This window comes from Artemia sp. Qi Xiang Cuo, chromosome 1, assembly GCF_049724085.1.
Source record: "Artemia sp. Qi Xiang Cuo chromosome 1, ASM4972408v1, whole genome shotgun sequence".
Taxonomy (NCBI): domain Eukaryota; kingdom Metazoa; phylum Arthropoda; class Branchiopoda; order Anostraca; family Artemiidae; genus Artemia; species Artemia sp. Qi Xiang Cuo.
This window is the reverse complement of record NC_142794.1, coordinates 66,292,506-66,309,845: the sequence shown is the minus strand read 5'-3', so window position 1 is coordinate 66,309,845 and position 17,340 is coordinate 66,292,506. Positions and strand designations below refer to the sequence as shown.

Sequence of the window (17,340 nt, the reverse complement as noted above, 5' to 3'; positions counted from 1 at the left end):
AGAACGAGCGTGCGTAGCTGTGTTGGCCTCTGGTGACTTGGTGCTTAAGCGAGCTGATGGTAGTAATAAAAACAGCATATCTGAAGAAATTAAGAGCCTTCTTTAATATTTTAAAGAAAGTGGTTGAGAGTAGTCTAGATGATTGCGATTAGATTTATGGGAGATCCTATTTAACTGAAAGTAAGGGGCGGGGAACAGTCATTTTTTTGTACCCTCTTCCAGTTTAGATGTGCTTTGGACACCTCGCACTCACGTCAAAATCTTTTATGTACTAGCATGGATTTTTTACTTCTTTTATTGTTGAAAATCAATGATGCCTTGCCTGTTCCCTAAGACTGGGTAAAAGGCTGATTATTTTCTTTTTTTTTTCTTTTAACTCTGTTTCTCTTTCAATTTTTCATTCCTGACACTTTCAATTTTTCAAATTTTTTGAACTAAATTTTTCACATTTTAGTCTTTTGACTGTATTCAAAAATAAATGATAACAGTAATTAGCCCCAATCGCTGAACAGAAGCTGGGAAAATTTCTCTTTTTAAACTATGGGGCAAATATACCTATGTTTCAATTTCCTTTTATATTTCAGGGCTAATTTATATGATATATCTCCTCCCCCAAGAATCCCTACATGCCACTTTTTCATGCAATGTCAAATTCTTATTTTCTTGATTTTTTTTTCTTTTGAACTGATTTTTAGTGAATTATAATTCTTGTTACTAAGAAGCCTGACATATCTTAATCTAGTTTAGAAAATTCCGATATTTTTTATGTTATTTTCGGGATAAATCAATTCATAATATGCACTTATTCCACTCTTTCATCATAAACTATGATTTCCCCCTTTTTTTAATTATTAATGTTAGCTCGAGTTCTCAAGAACCCCGACAAAGTCGCGCATGCTCCACCTCCAATCTTATTACCTCCTGTTTATATTATATATTTTCTTTTTTGTCTATTTTTAAATAATAATTATACCTCATGCTTGTGACGAGGCCAACACAGCCACGCATACCGCCCCAAATTTGGACTTAAATATAAAATATCATATAAGTGAATAAAAGATGTGAGGGGGAAGGGGGGAAATTTAGAGGGAAAAGCATTAGTAAAATCTTTATATTTACTCTCTGAAATCGTAAAATCTTACTCTCTAAAATCGTAAAATATATATATATATATATATATATATATATATTATGTTTAAGAGGTAATTACTTGGCAAAAAAAAAAAAAAAAAAAAAAAAAAAAAAAAAAAAAAAAAAAAAAAAAAAACCTGTCATCCTAATCCAGCAATTGAGACAAATGTGCACTTGAACGAGGCTTTTACCTTACCCATCTATCCAACTACCTAGGACCAAACAGTATACCCGAACCGTCAACCAAATAGAAAAGTCCAAATCCATGCAAAGTTGTCATCAATAAATATAAGTCGTTGTAAATTTACCAGCAAAAGCACCTTAAATCTAGCAAAATATTTCCAAGTAGAACCTTCCATTTAGGGCTCATCAGAAGAAATGCCACCTGCCTTAACGGGTTTCGAGGCTTTACATTCTTTACCCAGCACGGTGGAGCCTCTACCATAAGATCTATATGGTAACCCTATGTCAGGTAAAACTTGTGAAATACATGCATACTAGTCAAGCTATTAAAAATTACATACAAAAAGTGTTTCAATGTCTCCATAACAAAATCCCAGAGGTCACTGAAAGAGACCATTCTGGAACAAATGAAGACATGTCCAGATGTATCTTTTATTGGTATCTGGAACCAATTACCAATTTAAAGATCCTCAAGCTTGTTTGAAAACCCCTACAAAGTCAAACTTCCAAAAAAAGAAAAGCGCAAGAGAAATTATATTAAAATATCATTCAGTATTTCTTTATAATTTTTTGTATATTTACTTAAAAGTTCATGATACATAAAACTAAATTTTTTTGAATTGCCAACTAATTTTTTTGGCAGAAAAACCTCTTAAGATAAGTTTTTCGCTCAGCTTTTTACATCTATTTTTAAAATCTGTGTAATTACTGCATATTTTTGCATACCTAAATAATTGGGAATAATAAGCCGAATAAGTAATATTTGAATGTATATTACTTTCAAGAAATGGAAAATTAATTACTTCAAAATTAAAATCATCCGTTTTATTATATAATTTAAAAACTAATTTATAATTATTTGAAATATTAATATTTAAATCTAAGAAATGGTCGGAGTGTCCCATCCCATAGCTAGGCTCAAGAATTAACTCTTGTGGATAAATATTTTTTGAAATCTCAATAAACTCTGCACAATTTATGACCAAGAGATCGTCCAGATATCTTTTATTATTTGAAAGGTTATATTTTACATTAATTGGGCTATTTTTATTTATAATATATTCATGTTCTAATTGACTTAAAAACAGGTCTGCTATGAATGGACTCGCATTCCCAGCCATAGGAATACCTACAGTTTGTTTATATAAATTCCCATTAAATCTTATAAATGTATTAAATAGAACAAATTCCAATAAATTGTATACCATATCCAAGCTATAACATCTTGAATTAATAGTACTTCTAAAGAAATTCGTCCATCGGGCTTTTTCATTATAAGTATCAATTTTAAAAAATCCGATATTAGAAAAAAGAAAAGATTTCTTTATCACCATTTTCAATTTTTATAATAAAAAATTTAGTGACAATTTTTTATAAAAAGTAGTAAAATCAAATTAATCGACTCTTCTAGGTGAAAAATTCGCCAAAGAATCTATCACTTGTAACGAGTTATTAACACTCCAATATGGATTAAAGATATAAAATTTTTTAATTCCGGAGCAATATGCTTTAAATTTATTTCTAATTTCTCCTAAAATTAAAGATAGATCAGTAGCGGCAATTCTGGTTGGACACCTTGCTGCCCCAGCAATAAAACGTCTACTTGTGGTTTGTTCAGTCCGCACATTCAAAGTTATGAAGACTGAAGATGTTGCCATAATGGAAAATATCGACATCAGATATGTCATATTTTCGTTTCCATCAGATTCATTTCAAGAAATATCAAGTTATTTTCTGTTTTTAGGCAATGTTCACATCAGGTTGTCAAGAAATGGAAGCCCATACAATCAGACTTCAAGGTGTTTGTCCCACAGTCATGCATAAGTTACTAAACTTTATCTATACTGGTGAAATTAGTGTCAATGAGCTCTCCATTTGCCAAATACTGCCAGCTGCTACCATGTTTCAGGTAAAGTCGCAATAATTTCTATCACTGATTTATTTGCAAATAACAGACATATAATATGGAAGACTCGTAGAATGAGAAGACAAACATCCGCCACAAATCCAGGGTTGTCACAAGGATGGAGTATTCTTATTTAAAAAAACCACAATTTGCCCCCCTAGATGTTGAAAAATGCATCTCTTTCCCCCCGAAATTTTCGTGAATTGACATCGTTGTGTACTTCTATAAATAAAAACTGCAGGTGTCAGTGGTACTAATTATTAAAATGTAGGAGGTGTGAGGATTTTTTTCTATTTAGTCATTCTGAAGATAAAAAGGTATTTTTTGGGCTAGTCCCCCCCCCCCCCCGCTCTACAAAATAGGGTTCCTGAAAATCATAGAGGATGAACGTTTTAAATGATAATTTTCTCTGTAAAATGATGTAAGTACTTATGAAATAATGAAGTCTCTAGGTGTATCATACAATGGTCTTTGTTAAGTACAAAAAGCAGAATTGCAGAAATAGTTGCTTGCTTCCTTCTGTACCTTATTAAGTAATAATAAAGCAATATTAAAAATAATGGCTTTAATTATTAATAAGGCACATGCAAAGGAGAATTTCCTGGCAAGTGGTTCCAAAAGGTTGTGATTCTTGCAATTTTTTATCCAATATCTGATATTCTATATAATTTGGCCATTGTTTAAACATGTATTTAACTCCTAAATATGGAACCCGGCGTATTCCCTCGAAAAACGCCCTTAAATCTAATAGTTTAATAGGTTGTTGCTATTGCCCACAAATTTTCAATTTATACAGACACTAATCTATTTAAGTAAATTGTGCAATATGCAATTTTCATAGAAAAATCAAAATCCAATATCCCGCCACATAAATATTCGTAGGTTGTCAGGAATGAAAAATATGTTTTGAAAAGTCCTGTTGATAGCTGAGTTACGTTGTTTGTTAATATATCAAGACGATTATGCTGTTTCTTGATTTATTATATTTACATGTTTTTTTGTTGTTTTTTTATCTCTTCCATAACAAGAAGACAGAAAGAGCTGTTACTTTTAACATTAATTTCTTCTTGGTATGAGAGATTGTTCGTGGGAATGGCGCATGAGAGATCTTCCGTCATTCTTTGATTATCGTAGAACACGATTTCACTTCTATATGTCCAACAGAAAAAAAATACCAAAAAACTATGACTGCTATAAAGAAAAAAAATTCGGCTCACTTACATCAAATGCTAATTGAAACCCCTTATAATCGGCCATCTAGCCCAAGTAGAACTGAGGAGGACCAGGGGAATTTTCCCCTGACGCCAATGAACGAAGTAGAGTGAATAGATAGTTGGTGGACTTCAGTATTAAGTCAACAAAGAAAAATGACCCGATGCTGACTTAATAGTTGCCATCCAAGTTAGATCAGTCCTAAGCCAGCTTATAAATAATTTCATTTTAGGAGGAATGCTAGTATCCCAACTTATAACAGAGGACTGGAAAAAAAAGCTCTGGACAACTTTCAAACTTTTATATCCCCTAGTGGTAATAGGAAATGTGTCACTGTGCTCCAAAAGGGACGGGAAAATTTGTAAAGCCATTATATTACTATTCCTAAGGGGAACCTTACTTTAGGCTATATATCCCAAGCTGGGGCTAAAAGCAAGAGGTGTTTTCACCTCTTCTGTTAAAGTTTCTCGGGTATGTTTCCTTTGCTTTCTTAAACTTTAAATGAAAAGTTTTACCATAAATTCCATACAATACACCTATAAAAGGCTAATAAACGATGCTCGGAAAAGACCAAATAATAAATTCCAGACAAGTCTAACCACGAAATACCAAAGTAAATATCTCAAATAATAAGCTTGAGATATCGCACACCCATGAAGGGCTAAGAAACCAAACTATAAAAGCCCAAACAGCCTACTAAACCTCCAAAATTATAATTTTTAGACAAGTCAAACCAAGAACTACCAAAGTATCTATCTCAAACAATAAGATTTTGACAATACACCTTTGAAAGGCAGAGAAACTTTGCTCAAAATAGGAAAAAATAGCAAACTTAACATCCCATTCATGAGCTTCACGCAAATTAAACCATGAAATACCAGGCCAAACATCATAATTTATGAGTTTCAGCTACACACATCTCCCAGATCATAGGCGATGTGAATAAATAACGATGTGACCACAATGTATTATTTGTTTTTCTTTTTTTTTCTTCTTTCTTCTCCATACCCGGGCACTTCGTATCGAAAAAGTTGTCGTAGAAACTTCGAAAAGGGCTCATTCGATTGGAAATCGGAGTAGCTAGTGTCCTTTTTAATAGTCGAAAGTGGTTGGAAGGCAACTAGCCCCCCCCCCCCCACGCCCATCATTCCCCCAAAAAACTCCAATCAAAATTTTGAGATAGCCATTTTGTTCAGCGTAGCTGATTTCCAGATAGAAAATATGTTTTTGAGGAGGACACTCCCCTACAACCCTCGGGGCAAGGGTTGTAAGCTATGTCCTGGGGGCATATAAGGTTTTTATAGAAGGCGTTGTCGTAGAAACTTCAAAAAAGGCTCATTCGATTGGAAACTCAAAGGGTTAGTGTCCTTTTTAATAGTCGAAAGTGACTGGAGGGCAACTAGCCCCCCTACCCTCACGCCCATCATTCCCCCAAACACATCCAATCAAAATTTTGAGATAGCAATTTTGTTCAGCGTAGTTGATTTCCAGGCCGAAAATATCTTTTTCGAGGAGGACACTCCCCCACAACCCTCGGGGCACGGGTTGTAAGCTATGCCCTGGGGGCATATAAGGTTTTTATAGAAAGTGTTGCCATAAAAACTTCAAAAAAGGCTCATTTGATTGGAAATTCAAAGTGATAGTGCCGTTTTTAATCGTCGAAAATGATGGGAGGGCAAGTAGCGCCCTCCCACGCCCATCATTCCCTCAAACACACCCAATCAAAATTTTGAGATAGCCAGATTATTCAACGTAGTTTTAATGATTTGGGCACAATGTTTTCTCTTTTTTTTTCTCTCCATACCCGGGCACTAAAACCCCGACCCGGGCACAAAAAATTGTCGTAGGAACTTCAAAAAGGGCTCATTCGATTGGAAGTTGGAGTGGCTAGTGCCCTTTTTAATGGTCGAAAGTGCTCAGAGGGCAACTAGCCCCCCCCCTAGCCCATCATTCCCCTAAACACATCCAATCAAAATTTTGAGATAGCCATTTTGTTCAGCGTAGTTTATTTCCATATAGAAAATTTGTTTTTGAGGAGGACACTCCCCCACAACCTTTGGGGCAAGGGTTTTAAGTTATGCCCTGGGGGCATATAAGGTTTTTAATGAAGGCGTTGTCGTACAAACTTCAAAAAAGGCTCATTCGACTGGAAATTCAAAGGGCTAGTGCCCTTTTTAATAGTCGAAAATGATTGGAGGGCAACTATCCCCCCACGCCCATCATTCCCTCAAACACACCCAATCAAAATTTTGAGATAGTCAGATTATTCAACGTAGTTTTAATGATTTGGGCACAATGTTTTCTCTCTTTTTCTCTCTCCATACCCGGGCACTTCCTGATCCGGGCACAAAAATTGTCGTAGAAACTTCAAAAAGGGCTCATTCGATTGGAAGTTGGAGTGGCTAGTGCCCTTTTTAATGGTCGAAAGTGATCGGAGGGCAACTAGCCCCCCCCCCACGCCCATCATTCCCCTAAACACATCCAATCAAAATTTTGAGATAGCCATTTTGTTCAGCGTAGTTTATTTCCATATAGAAAATTTGTTTTTGAGGAGGACACTCCCCCACAACCTTTGGGGCAAGGGTTTTAAGTTATGCCCTGGGGGCATATAAGGTTTTTAATGAAGGCGTTGTCATACAAACTTCAAAAAAGGCTCATTCGACTGGAAATTCAAAGGGCTAGTGCCCTTTTTAATAGTCGAAAGTGATTGGAGGGCAACTGGCCCCCCCACCTTCACGCCCATCATTCCCACAAACACATCCAATCAAAATTTTGAGATAGCCACTTTGTTCAGCATAGTTGACTTCCAGATAGAAAATATGTTTTTGAGGAGGACACTCCCCCACAACCCTCGGGGCAAGAGTTTTAAGTTATGCCCTGTGGGCATATAAGAATGATGTTGGCCCAATGTATCATTAATAATTTTTTCCTTTTAGAGCAGAGCACTTTGTATCGAAGAAGTTGTTGTAGAAACTTCGGAAAGGGCCCATTCAATTGGAAATTAGAGTGGCTTGTGCCCTTTTTAATTGTCGAAAGTGATTGTAAGGCAATTAACACCCTTTCCACGCCCACCATTTCACAAAATACATCCAATCCAAATTTTGAGATAGACATTTTGTTCAGTATACTTGATTTCCTGATATAAATTACGTTTTTAAGGAGAACACTCCCCACAGCTCTTAGGGTAAGGGCTATAAGTTATGCCCTGGGGGTGTCTAATGTTTTTATGGAAGGCGTTATCTTAGAAACTTCAAAAAAGGCTCATCGATTGGAAATTCAAAGGGCTAGTACCCTTTTTAATCGTCGAAAGTGATTGGAGGGCAACTAACCCCCCCCCCACGCCCATCATTCCCCCAAACACATCCAATCAATATCTTGAGATAGCCATTTTGTTTTGCGTAGTTGATTTCCAGATGGAAATTATTTTTGGGGGAGGACACTCCCCCACCGTCTTCAGGGCAAGGGTTGTAAGTTATGCCCTGGGGGCATATAAGGTTTTTTATAGAAGGCGTTGTCGTAGAAACTTCAAAAAAGGCTCATTCGATTGGAAATTCAAAGGGCTAGTGCCCTTGTTAATAGTCGAAAGTGATTGGAGGGAAACTAATCCCCCTCCCACGCCCACCCTCCCATTTGACTTTATGTTTAAAAACTAAATGTTGCCATAAGATTTAATCAAAATGCATTGAGTTAATGCTAATTCCCAATAAGGTATCTCAGCAGCATCCGAAGAATAATTGAGGGTATTATGTTCAAACTTTTAGGGGTGCTTCTGCTCTTGAAATTGAACCAAATTAAAATAGCGTAAGTGTATTCAAGCTATCAAAGAAAGTAAGCAGAATTTTTCGCGAATGGTATCAAGTTTTCCATTTCAGGTCAATTAGAGGAGGTATGAAACTAAATTAAGCACTACTATTTGTGTCCTGAGTTTTAATAGGGTGTATGTCGTTAAAAACTGCTTAAAATGTTTCACTAGTATACAAATAGCAGGCCAAAATATAAATTCTTAAAAAGAAGAAAAGATTTAAAGTATTATTTTCGTTTCTCTGACAAGATTATGTCAATATAAAACGAACAAAAATTAATTAAAAAACTATTTCCGCAAAATAAGCTTTTCAAAGAAAAGTAAAGCACTCCATGAAACAAAAAAAATGAACAAATAGAAAATCAAATAATCTACCAAGCGTGGAACTACCACAAATAAGCATCGATAAATAAATGAAACCCAAAACGAACAGAAATTACAATAAATAACCGAGTCAAACTCAAAATGAGCAGAAATTAACATAAGTTGGGCTCAAAACCCCTATGCCTTCCCAAGGCCAGATCATAATTTGCGCTTTACTGAAAAAAATATAAATTTTTTTACTTAAATAACTTTAGTAAATCAAATAATAATAACATTTTGATGACTAAATATCAGTCTATGTATATTAAACTGACAATGCGCATTCACTTGTATTTTTTTCAGTAAAGTGCAAATTATGTTCTGGCCATGGGAAGGCATAGGGGTTTTGTGTCCAACTTATGTTATTTCTGCTCGTTTTGAGTTTGACTCGGTTATTTATTGTAATTTCTGTTCCTTTTGGGTTTCATTTATTTATCGTGCTGATTTTTGGTAGTTTCACGCTTGATAGATTATTTGATTTTATTTTGCTCATTTTTTGTTTAATGGAGTTCTTTACTTTTCTTTGAAAAACTTATTTTGTGGAAATTTTTTTTTTAATTAATTCTAAGAAAAAACAAAAGATCCAAAGCCAAACTGACCAGCCATGACAAAACAAAGAAATGCATCATAAAATGACAAAGGGGTCTTTGGCCAGTTAAGGAAACGAAGAGAAGAAAAATCATACGAATATTTCGCCCGTATAGAACAAGGCATTTTCAGCGTACAAAAAAGAAGAAAAAAACAAACAAAACAACTTGAATCTAAACTAACTTTTCTGATGTTCAAGAGGGTAGCTGGCAATTGTAGTCAAAGCGTGAAATATATCAAACCATAAATTTATAACAATACAGAGACTAAGAAACGAAGCTCGGTAAGGGCCAAATCAGAACTTTCAGACTAGTCAAACCTCGAAATACCAAAGTAAACATCTCAAATAATAAGTTACAGGCACCACACACCTACAAATGCTAAGATGCTTAGCTTAGAATAGGCTGAAATAGCAAGCTAAACATCTCAATCATAAGTTTCACACAAGTAAAACCATGAAATAAACGTCCCAATTTATAAGTTTCAGCCAACACACACCTCCCCAGTTTTAAGAAAATAAACAACGAAATAGCAAACTGAACGCAAAAAATCTTCAGCTTCAGACACCTCACACCCACGAATGGCTAAGAAATCTAGCTAAGCATAGGTCAAAGTAGCAACCTGAATATCTAAAATCCTAAATTTAACACAAGTCATCAAGTCAAAGCATGAAACATCCCAAATTATAAGTTTGAGACAACACCCACCCACGAAAGTCTAAGAAATAGCAAACTTAACATATCAAACCATAAAGTTCTAATAACCCAAAGACTAAGAAACCAAACCCGGAAAAGCCCAAATAATAACTGTCAGACAAGTCAAACTACGAAATATCAGACTATGCATCTCAATTTATAATTTTTAGCCAACTGACCACCCAAAATAATAAGCTTCAGACACTACACACCCACGAAAAGCTAAGAAATCTAACACTGGTAAAGCCCGAACAGCCAACTAAACATCCCAAATCAAAATTTCAGACAAGTCAAACCACGAACTATCAAAGTAAACGTATCAAATAATAAGCTTCAGGCACCATACATCCACGAAAAGCTAAGAAACCCAAGTCTGAAAATCCTGAAAAATCCAACAAACCATCCCAATTTCATAATTTCAGACAGGATAAAACACGAAACAGCAAACTAAACCTCCCAATTATAAGCTTCACACAAGTCAAACCATGAAATACTAGACTAGACATCCTAATTTATAAGTTTCAGTCAGCATGCATTTTGGAATTCTAAGAAATGACATATGTCCCATCCGGCCTTTGTGGCTGCATTGGGGCTTCTTCTCTTCTCACTAGTTGTTGGATATGGCGAGGGTATTCGGTTCTATCTGGTGCAAGACGCAGGAGTTGGGGGAGGTTCTGGCCATTGAAGTTGTCGTACCATCTCTTGCCAGGTTGGCCACGAGGTCGTGTGCCATTTACCCGTCCTTCAAACATGATTTTGGGGAGTTTATTTGATGACATTCGTTGCATATGACCAACCCAGCGGAGTTGCTGACTTCTAATTCGGTCCATGATAGTGTATGAGCAGTGGAGGAGTTTACGGAGGTCTTCATTGGATACTCGGTCGATGTAGGTGATCCCTGTTATGCGACGGAGACATTTTGTTTCAAATGCGGAGTTTTCGTCATCAGCTTTGATTGACCATGTTTTACTTACATACATAGCAATGGGGATTATGAGAGAGTTAAAGAACCGGACCTTCAATGATTTTGATAGTAATTTACTTTTCCAAATTGATGATAGGCTCTTGAAGCTGCTGGTTGCAAGGCCCAGTCTACACCTAATTGATTTTGAGCAATCGTTGTTAGAGGTTAAAATACTGCCGAGGTAGACAAAAGATTCTAGATTTTCAATTTGCTCTCCTTTTATGGTTAGCTGTGTGGCTCTGGCTGCAGAGTCTCTGTATACCCGCATGACTTTCGTTTTTGTTGTGTTAACAACCATCTCAAAGGGCTTCGGTTGCTGACACTATCTCGTTTGTGTCTGTTTGGAGGAGATGTTCATAACTGTTAATTTTCACGATGTCGTCTGCGTGTTTCTAAATGCAGAAAGTGGTAAAGCTGCATTTAGAAACAGATTAAATAGATGAGGGGATAGGAGGCAACCCTGAAGAACACCTCCTGACGTCTGGGCCTCTTCTGTCAATCCCTCAGGCGTCTGAACCTGGGTACAGAAGTTCAAATACATATATTTAATCAACGTTACTATGTTTTTGGGAACTCCATAATGCAGAAATATGCGCCAAAGCCCGTTGCGCCATATTAAATCGAAGGCCTGTTTAAAGTCAATAAAAAATAAGAGCAATTCTTTCGCAATTTCTATATTTTTCTCCATCAGTTCCCGGGTGGAAAATACATGATCTATAGTAGATTGATCTCTTCAAAAGCCGGCCTGATATTCCTCTAAAATGAGGTCTGTCAGGGATTTTAGTCGGTCAAGTAGGATTTTCGTGAGGATCTTTGCCGGTTGGCTGGTTATACTAATTGGTCTGTAGTTATTACACTCGCCTTTTTCACCCTTTTTGTAAAGGGGGACAATCATGGCTTTCGCCCAAGATCTGGGAAAGTGGCCGGTTTCCCAGATGCCTACTGTGACTTTATGATAGATGTCAACCAGTTCTTCTGGGCCCGACTTAAGTAGTTCTGACTGTATGCCATCTGGGCCAGGAGCTTTATTTGTTTTCAAGGATTGTATAGCAGCAACTACCTGTTCTCGTAATGGTGGTGGACTTGGATCTACTGGGTACACCGGAAGTTGAAAAGACAGTAGGATAGATGGGCCAGGGGTTATTGTGGGGTTCAGTTTCTGGCAAAAGTGTTCCTTCCAGCGTTCCCACCTCTCCTCAGAATCTGGGATGAGTTATCCATGTTTATCTAACAGGGTTGTTGCTGCCGCAGGTTTCTTTTTCGACAGTTCTCGTACTTTTTTTTTACATGTAGTGGCTGTCATTTTTTTTAAGGCGTCTTCGCATTCATAGCACTTGTCGTTGACGTATTGGCGCAGAGCCTGTCGTATTTTTTTCTCTACTAGACGTTTTAACCTCTTGTATTCATCCTGGCTTTGTTGGTCTTGTTTGTTGGCGTGAATATGTTTTTCAGCAAAGATATCGATGATTTTGGGTGTGATCCATGGTTTATCAGAGCGGGACTAAGATTTCATGAGCCGTTTCTCTGATGATTGAAGCGCTTTCACCAACCAGGCGGTCGACTTCCTTGGTGGTTGGGATTCCCGTGAGTTGGATGCTTGACAGCCTATTCGAGAGAGCAGTTTTATATTTGTTTCTTGTTTCGATGTTTTTTAGGAGATCGATACGGTATTTTGGGTAGCTTTTCCTAGAGGGTTGGGGTTTTTGGAGGCGCATACGGAGTTCTGACATGACTAGAACATGGTGTGAGTCAAAATCACCACCGGCCAAAGATACTGTATTCAGCACTGACGACTTCCAACACTTACGGACCAGTATGAGGTCAATCATATTTGAGGTTTGGCTGTCTGGGGATCTCCATGTGACCTTTCTGCGTTCTATATGTCGAAACATTGTGTTGGTAATGAAAAGCTTGTTATCACGACAGAAATCTATGTCCATTTCCCCCCAAGGTTTTGTCTTCCATGTCCAAACTTGCCCATTACGTCTTCGAAACCTGCATTTGATTGTCCGACGATAGCGTTAAAGTCCCCAATGACGTACAGAACATCCTTCTTGGGCACCTGGTCTATTGTGTGTTGGAGCTGGACGTAGAAGTTTTCTACATTTTGGTCACTCCGGGAAGAGGCGGGGGCATAAACTTGGATGATAGAAATTTTAGCGATGGATCCCTTAAAACCGGCAGTAATGATACGCTCTGAGAGTGGATTTATGGCAAGTAGAGATTTTTTAGCACGTTTTGAGAGTAGAAAGCCAACACCTTGACGGTGAACACCGTCACTTCGTCCTGAGGTGATGAGGCTGTTCCCGTTTATGGTTTCTATTCCATTTAAAGGAAGGTGGGCCTCTGATAATCCAATAATATCCCGATGGTAGCGGTTATTTCATTTCAAATTAATTTCTTGTTTCCCGGTTTAGCAAGTGTTCGTATGTTTAACTTTCTGAGTGAAAGTGATGTCTTTCGGTTAAAGTCATCAAATCGGTTAAATAATCGTCGGTTGCCCCGGACGCGGTAAATAAAACATTATCATTATCATCGTTATTATCATTTCTACTATTTATTACTCTAGATATCAGACATATGGTTGCCCCGGACGCGGTAGCACAGGTTCTTATTCTATGTTTTGCCATTTCATATAAAAGAGAAGGAGTTTCGTGGCACTTTTGTCAGGATAGCGGTATGCAATTCCTCTCTATCCTTAGCAGAGGCCATTGTCCATGGTTCTGGATCATCTGCCCTTCACAGTTGTCCCTCTAGAAAGGGATCCTCTCGTTCGGTGTTCTGCAGCACCAAACAATTTGACCCATTGCTGGGGGAGGGTTTGTAACCGCCGGGAAGTGTCCACACGCAGGTGGGCCCTATACGGTGTACATCTTAGGGGCCTTCCTCCTCCTACGCCTGTATTTATGACCCCGGGCTAGGGTGTCCCAGTTTCAATTATGGACCCCCAGGAACTAGGTCCCCCTTAGGTCCGCGCCTCCTATGGAGGTATCCTACATATCTGTAGGACATTCCCCTATCCACCACCTTGGGATGCGCTGAGTAGCCTGGGGGAGGCCTCCTACTAAGAATACGACTCAGTAGGACTCAGTAATTCTAAGAAATATACCATAGAAACCACGAAAATCAAACTTAACCTTGCAAACTATAAATTTCTGACAACACACTTACCAAAGGCTAAAAACCAACCACAGAAAACTCCAAGTCGGCAAAGTAAACATCCATCATGCGTTATCCCTCTACAGGCTGCGGCGATTTGCTCATCTGTGCCCCCTATTATCCGTTCCTAATCCTCACACTACCCTCAATATAAAAAAAATCCTCTTACGATCACTTAGAATGGCTAAAAAGATATTGCGATCGCTGGGTAGCCAAATGCCGTGTGAAACATTAAAATTTCGAAAAAAGTTAAGATTAAGTACTATAAAACTTGAATTTCTCTAAAACTAAATGATCAAATCATAAAAATACAGAAAACGAACAATTACAGAAAACGAAAATACAGAAAACGAAAATACAGAAAACGAAAATCACAAAAATACAGAAAACGAACAAACGAACAGAAAACGAAAAATACAGAAAACGAACAAAACTTAACAAACGGAAAACAAAACGTTTAAAAAGCCGATAAATCGTAAAATATAAACAAAAAAGGTGTGAATTAAAGAAAGACGTTCCTAAGCCCCATAAGGACCCCAAGATGGACGAAGCGTATCCTATGTCCTTATGCGATGTCAAGAGGCCTCTCTGGTGTCCCTATACGGAGTCGTGAGGTGCCCCCTCTCTCTGTGACTTTAAAAATGTATGGCAAGGTAAGATATAAGCAAAAAGGCCAAAATTAAAGAAAGTCAATGAGGACGACCGACCCAAAAGCATCCTTATATAACCCCACAGTCTAAAAAAGTCAGGGCTGTGAGTTCCGGAAATGCCGATACATTCGTATGTCCCGGATGAAATATATAAATCTTGAAAAAGATAAAAATAACTAATTTAAAAATTAAAATGAAAAAAGTGAAATGTTAAAAGTTGGAATTACAAAAAACGTGCTGTTAAAACTCAGAGAAACAAAAAACCAGGTGTTAAAATCATGAAATTACCGAAAATAAGCAGTTAAAACAAAATAAACGGAAAAACAAAATGTTAAAAAGCTGTTAAATTGTAAGATATAAGCCAAAAGGGTGTAAATTAAAGAAAGTTGTTTGTTATAATTTTTTAGATTCTAATGCCTGCTGTTGGAAAGGACGGAGGTCTAAGGTTGGCCGCGAGTATTTTTCTAGAAAAATTCTAGAAATTAGAGTTTAGAAGTATAATTTTCCGTTTGTTACTTTGATACCCTCCCTTTAAGGGCTGGACATGTGTATATGAATTGGTGTTCTTGATTTATTGAGAAATTAAATAGGGGAGATATGGCTACCCTGGGACATGTTCAGCTTCAAGATGTATATCTCAGGCATTTCTGACTCGATTTTACTGAATCAACCGGCTCTGAAATAGCCTAATCATTCGCCATTTCAATATATATTTTTCTATTTTTCAAAGCTTATAACAGAGGTTGAGCCCGTTCGTTTTCTGAATGCACTGATTTTGTCCCATAGTACCCATGAGCTGGGTGCTATGGTACAATTTCAAGGTACTCTGGGACATAGTTGTTAATACAAATTTGTTTTCAGTTATTAAGAAAAAACATGTTACAAAACATGCAAAAACTTTTCAGGTACAAGTCAAAAAGGTAGGCACTACAGCAACATAATTTTGCCAGTTTCTCTCATTCAACCGCATATTTAGATAGATCAATCTAAAAAATAATCATCTTTGAAACGCGTTCAGTCCCACCATATACCCTAGGAACTGGAAGACGCAATTTGACCTCTTGAGCATTCACAAAGGCCTCTTCTCTTTCACTGGGGAACACAAACTTCCAAGATGGGAGTTGCCTTTTCAGGAAGTTGACAAAGTAACCATCACCTAGTTCTTTTAGGACCTCACCAGTATAAAATTTTGAACCCTTCTTGTCTTTGTACTCCACCAAAACGAAATCACCAGGTTTTATCGCATCTGTTTTGTTTTGATCCATAGCAATCCTTAGGTCTTCAGATCAGAAAGAGTCTTCCGAGTTATCGTCACACACAACACCCTGCTCCTCTTCACTTTGGTTACTGAGGTTAAGTATTTTTTTTTGGTCATGTCTTTCTTTTGGCTGGTGTTTTGACTTCTTGCACAACGCTTTTTTCCCTTTCAATTTTGACTCCTTCCTTTCTTTTTTCTGTCTCATTTCAGTTTCTGCCGCATGAATAGCATCTTTCACGGGTGTAGATGTAAGTACCTTTGACTGAACAGGTTTTCTGCCTCTGTTCCGATTTGCAGCTTCTCTCTTTGGTAGTGGAGCTATATCTTCTGGTTGAACAAGCAAGGACCAGTATAAATTTTGAAATTGGCGAGGCAAGTCACCCACGACTCCATCAGTCTCTGACAAATCATCCTCACATGCAATTGACTGTTCCTCTGGTGTAGAAGGAGGTGCTCTACTTGTAGTCTGCAGAGCTGGGAGAAAATCACTCTCTGGCCAGACATCAGTGGTGAAAGGGAAGATACCAGGCTGTGAAAACCCACTGACAATGTTTGCGGGAGCGAATGCTTTTGGGAAGGACTCTCCAAGCAACTGACTTATTTTGTACTCAGTCACTGCTCTGCCAGGGTGAGATCTCAGCCACTTCTCAATTGCTTGACACCAGTAATTTTTTATAGGGCCATACACTGAAACATCAAGAGGTTGCAGTTTTCAAGATGTATGTGGTGGAAAGGTAAGTAGATGTATTCCTACTTCTTTAGCATACGACACTGCATCAAAACTTGTGTGGCTATCATGGTTATCCATCAGAAGTAAGACAGGCTCAATAGGGGATGGATGCACATGAGAAATGAAATGCTCTTATTGCTGCCTGAACAAGTCCTTTGTCATCCAGGCATTACCAGGCTTACCACTTGCAACAGCAGCAGTTCCGGGAGGAGCTCCATCAAGAAGCCTGAGAACAAAACGGGTCCGCGGGAAGATCAAGAAAGCCGGAATGAATCCGCCCATAGCGCTCACTGTTCCAACCATTGTTACCAGCTTCCCCCTTTCTTGTGAAGTAGCCCAGGCAAGTTTTTTTTTTTTTTTGGCACCCCTGGGAGTCAGCACTTTTTGGCATTTTGTTCGGACATTTGTGAACCCTATTTCATCCATGTTGAAAATACGACTAGCAGGAAACTTGAGCTTCGAGTACAGCTCACAAAGGTTGTTGTAAAATACATCAACAGCCAGGCGATTGAATCCTAGGTTTCTATGAATGCTGGTAAGCTCCAGTCGACGCAGTGAGATAGAGGGATGTCTTTGAAGAAAAACTTTCAACCAGTCTTCACCAGCAATTTCTTCTTCATCCCAATTTGCAGGGTATGTAACATAATTCATCTTAGCCAATTGTCATGCAAGTTCTATTTGCTTTCTTTCTAATTAGAC

The 17,340-nt window shown here is 37.7% G+C and overlaps 1 protein-coding gene across 2 annotated transcripts in view; it reads left to right on the top strand.

Moving 5' to 3' along the window:
* Positions 1-17,340, top strand: part of LOC148956615 (kelch-like ECH-associated protein 1) — a 74,194-nt gene that overhangs the window by 32,783 nt on the left and 24,071 nt on the right. For both annotated transcript variants that reach the window (XM_089086107.1, XM_089086102.1), the window contains exon 4: positions 3,059-3,223. In XM_089086107.1, the coding sequence (XP_088942233.1) occupies positions 3,059-3,223 (165 nt within the window). The remainder of the gene's footprint in view (positions 1-3,058; positions 3,224-17,340) is intronic.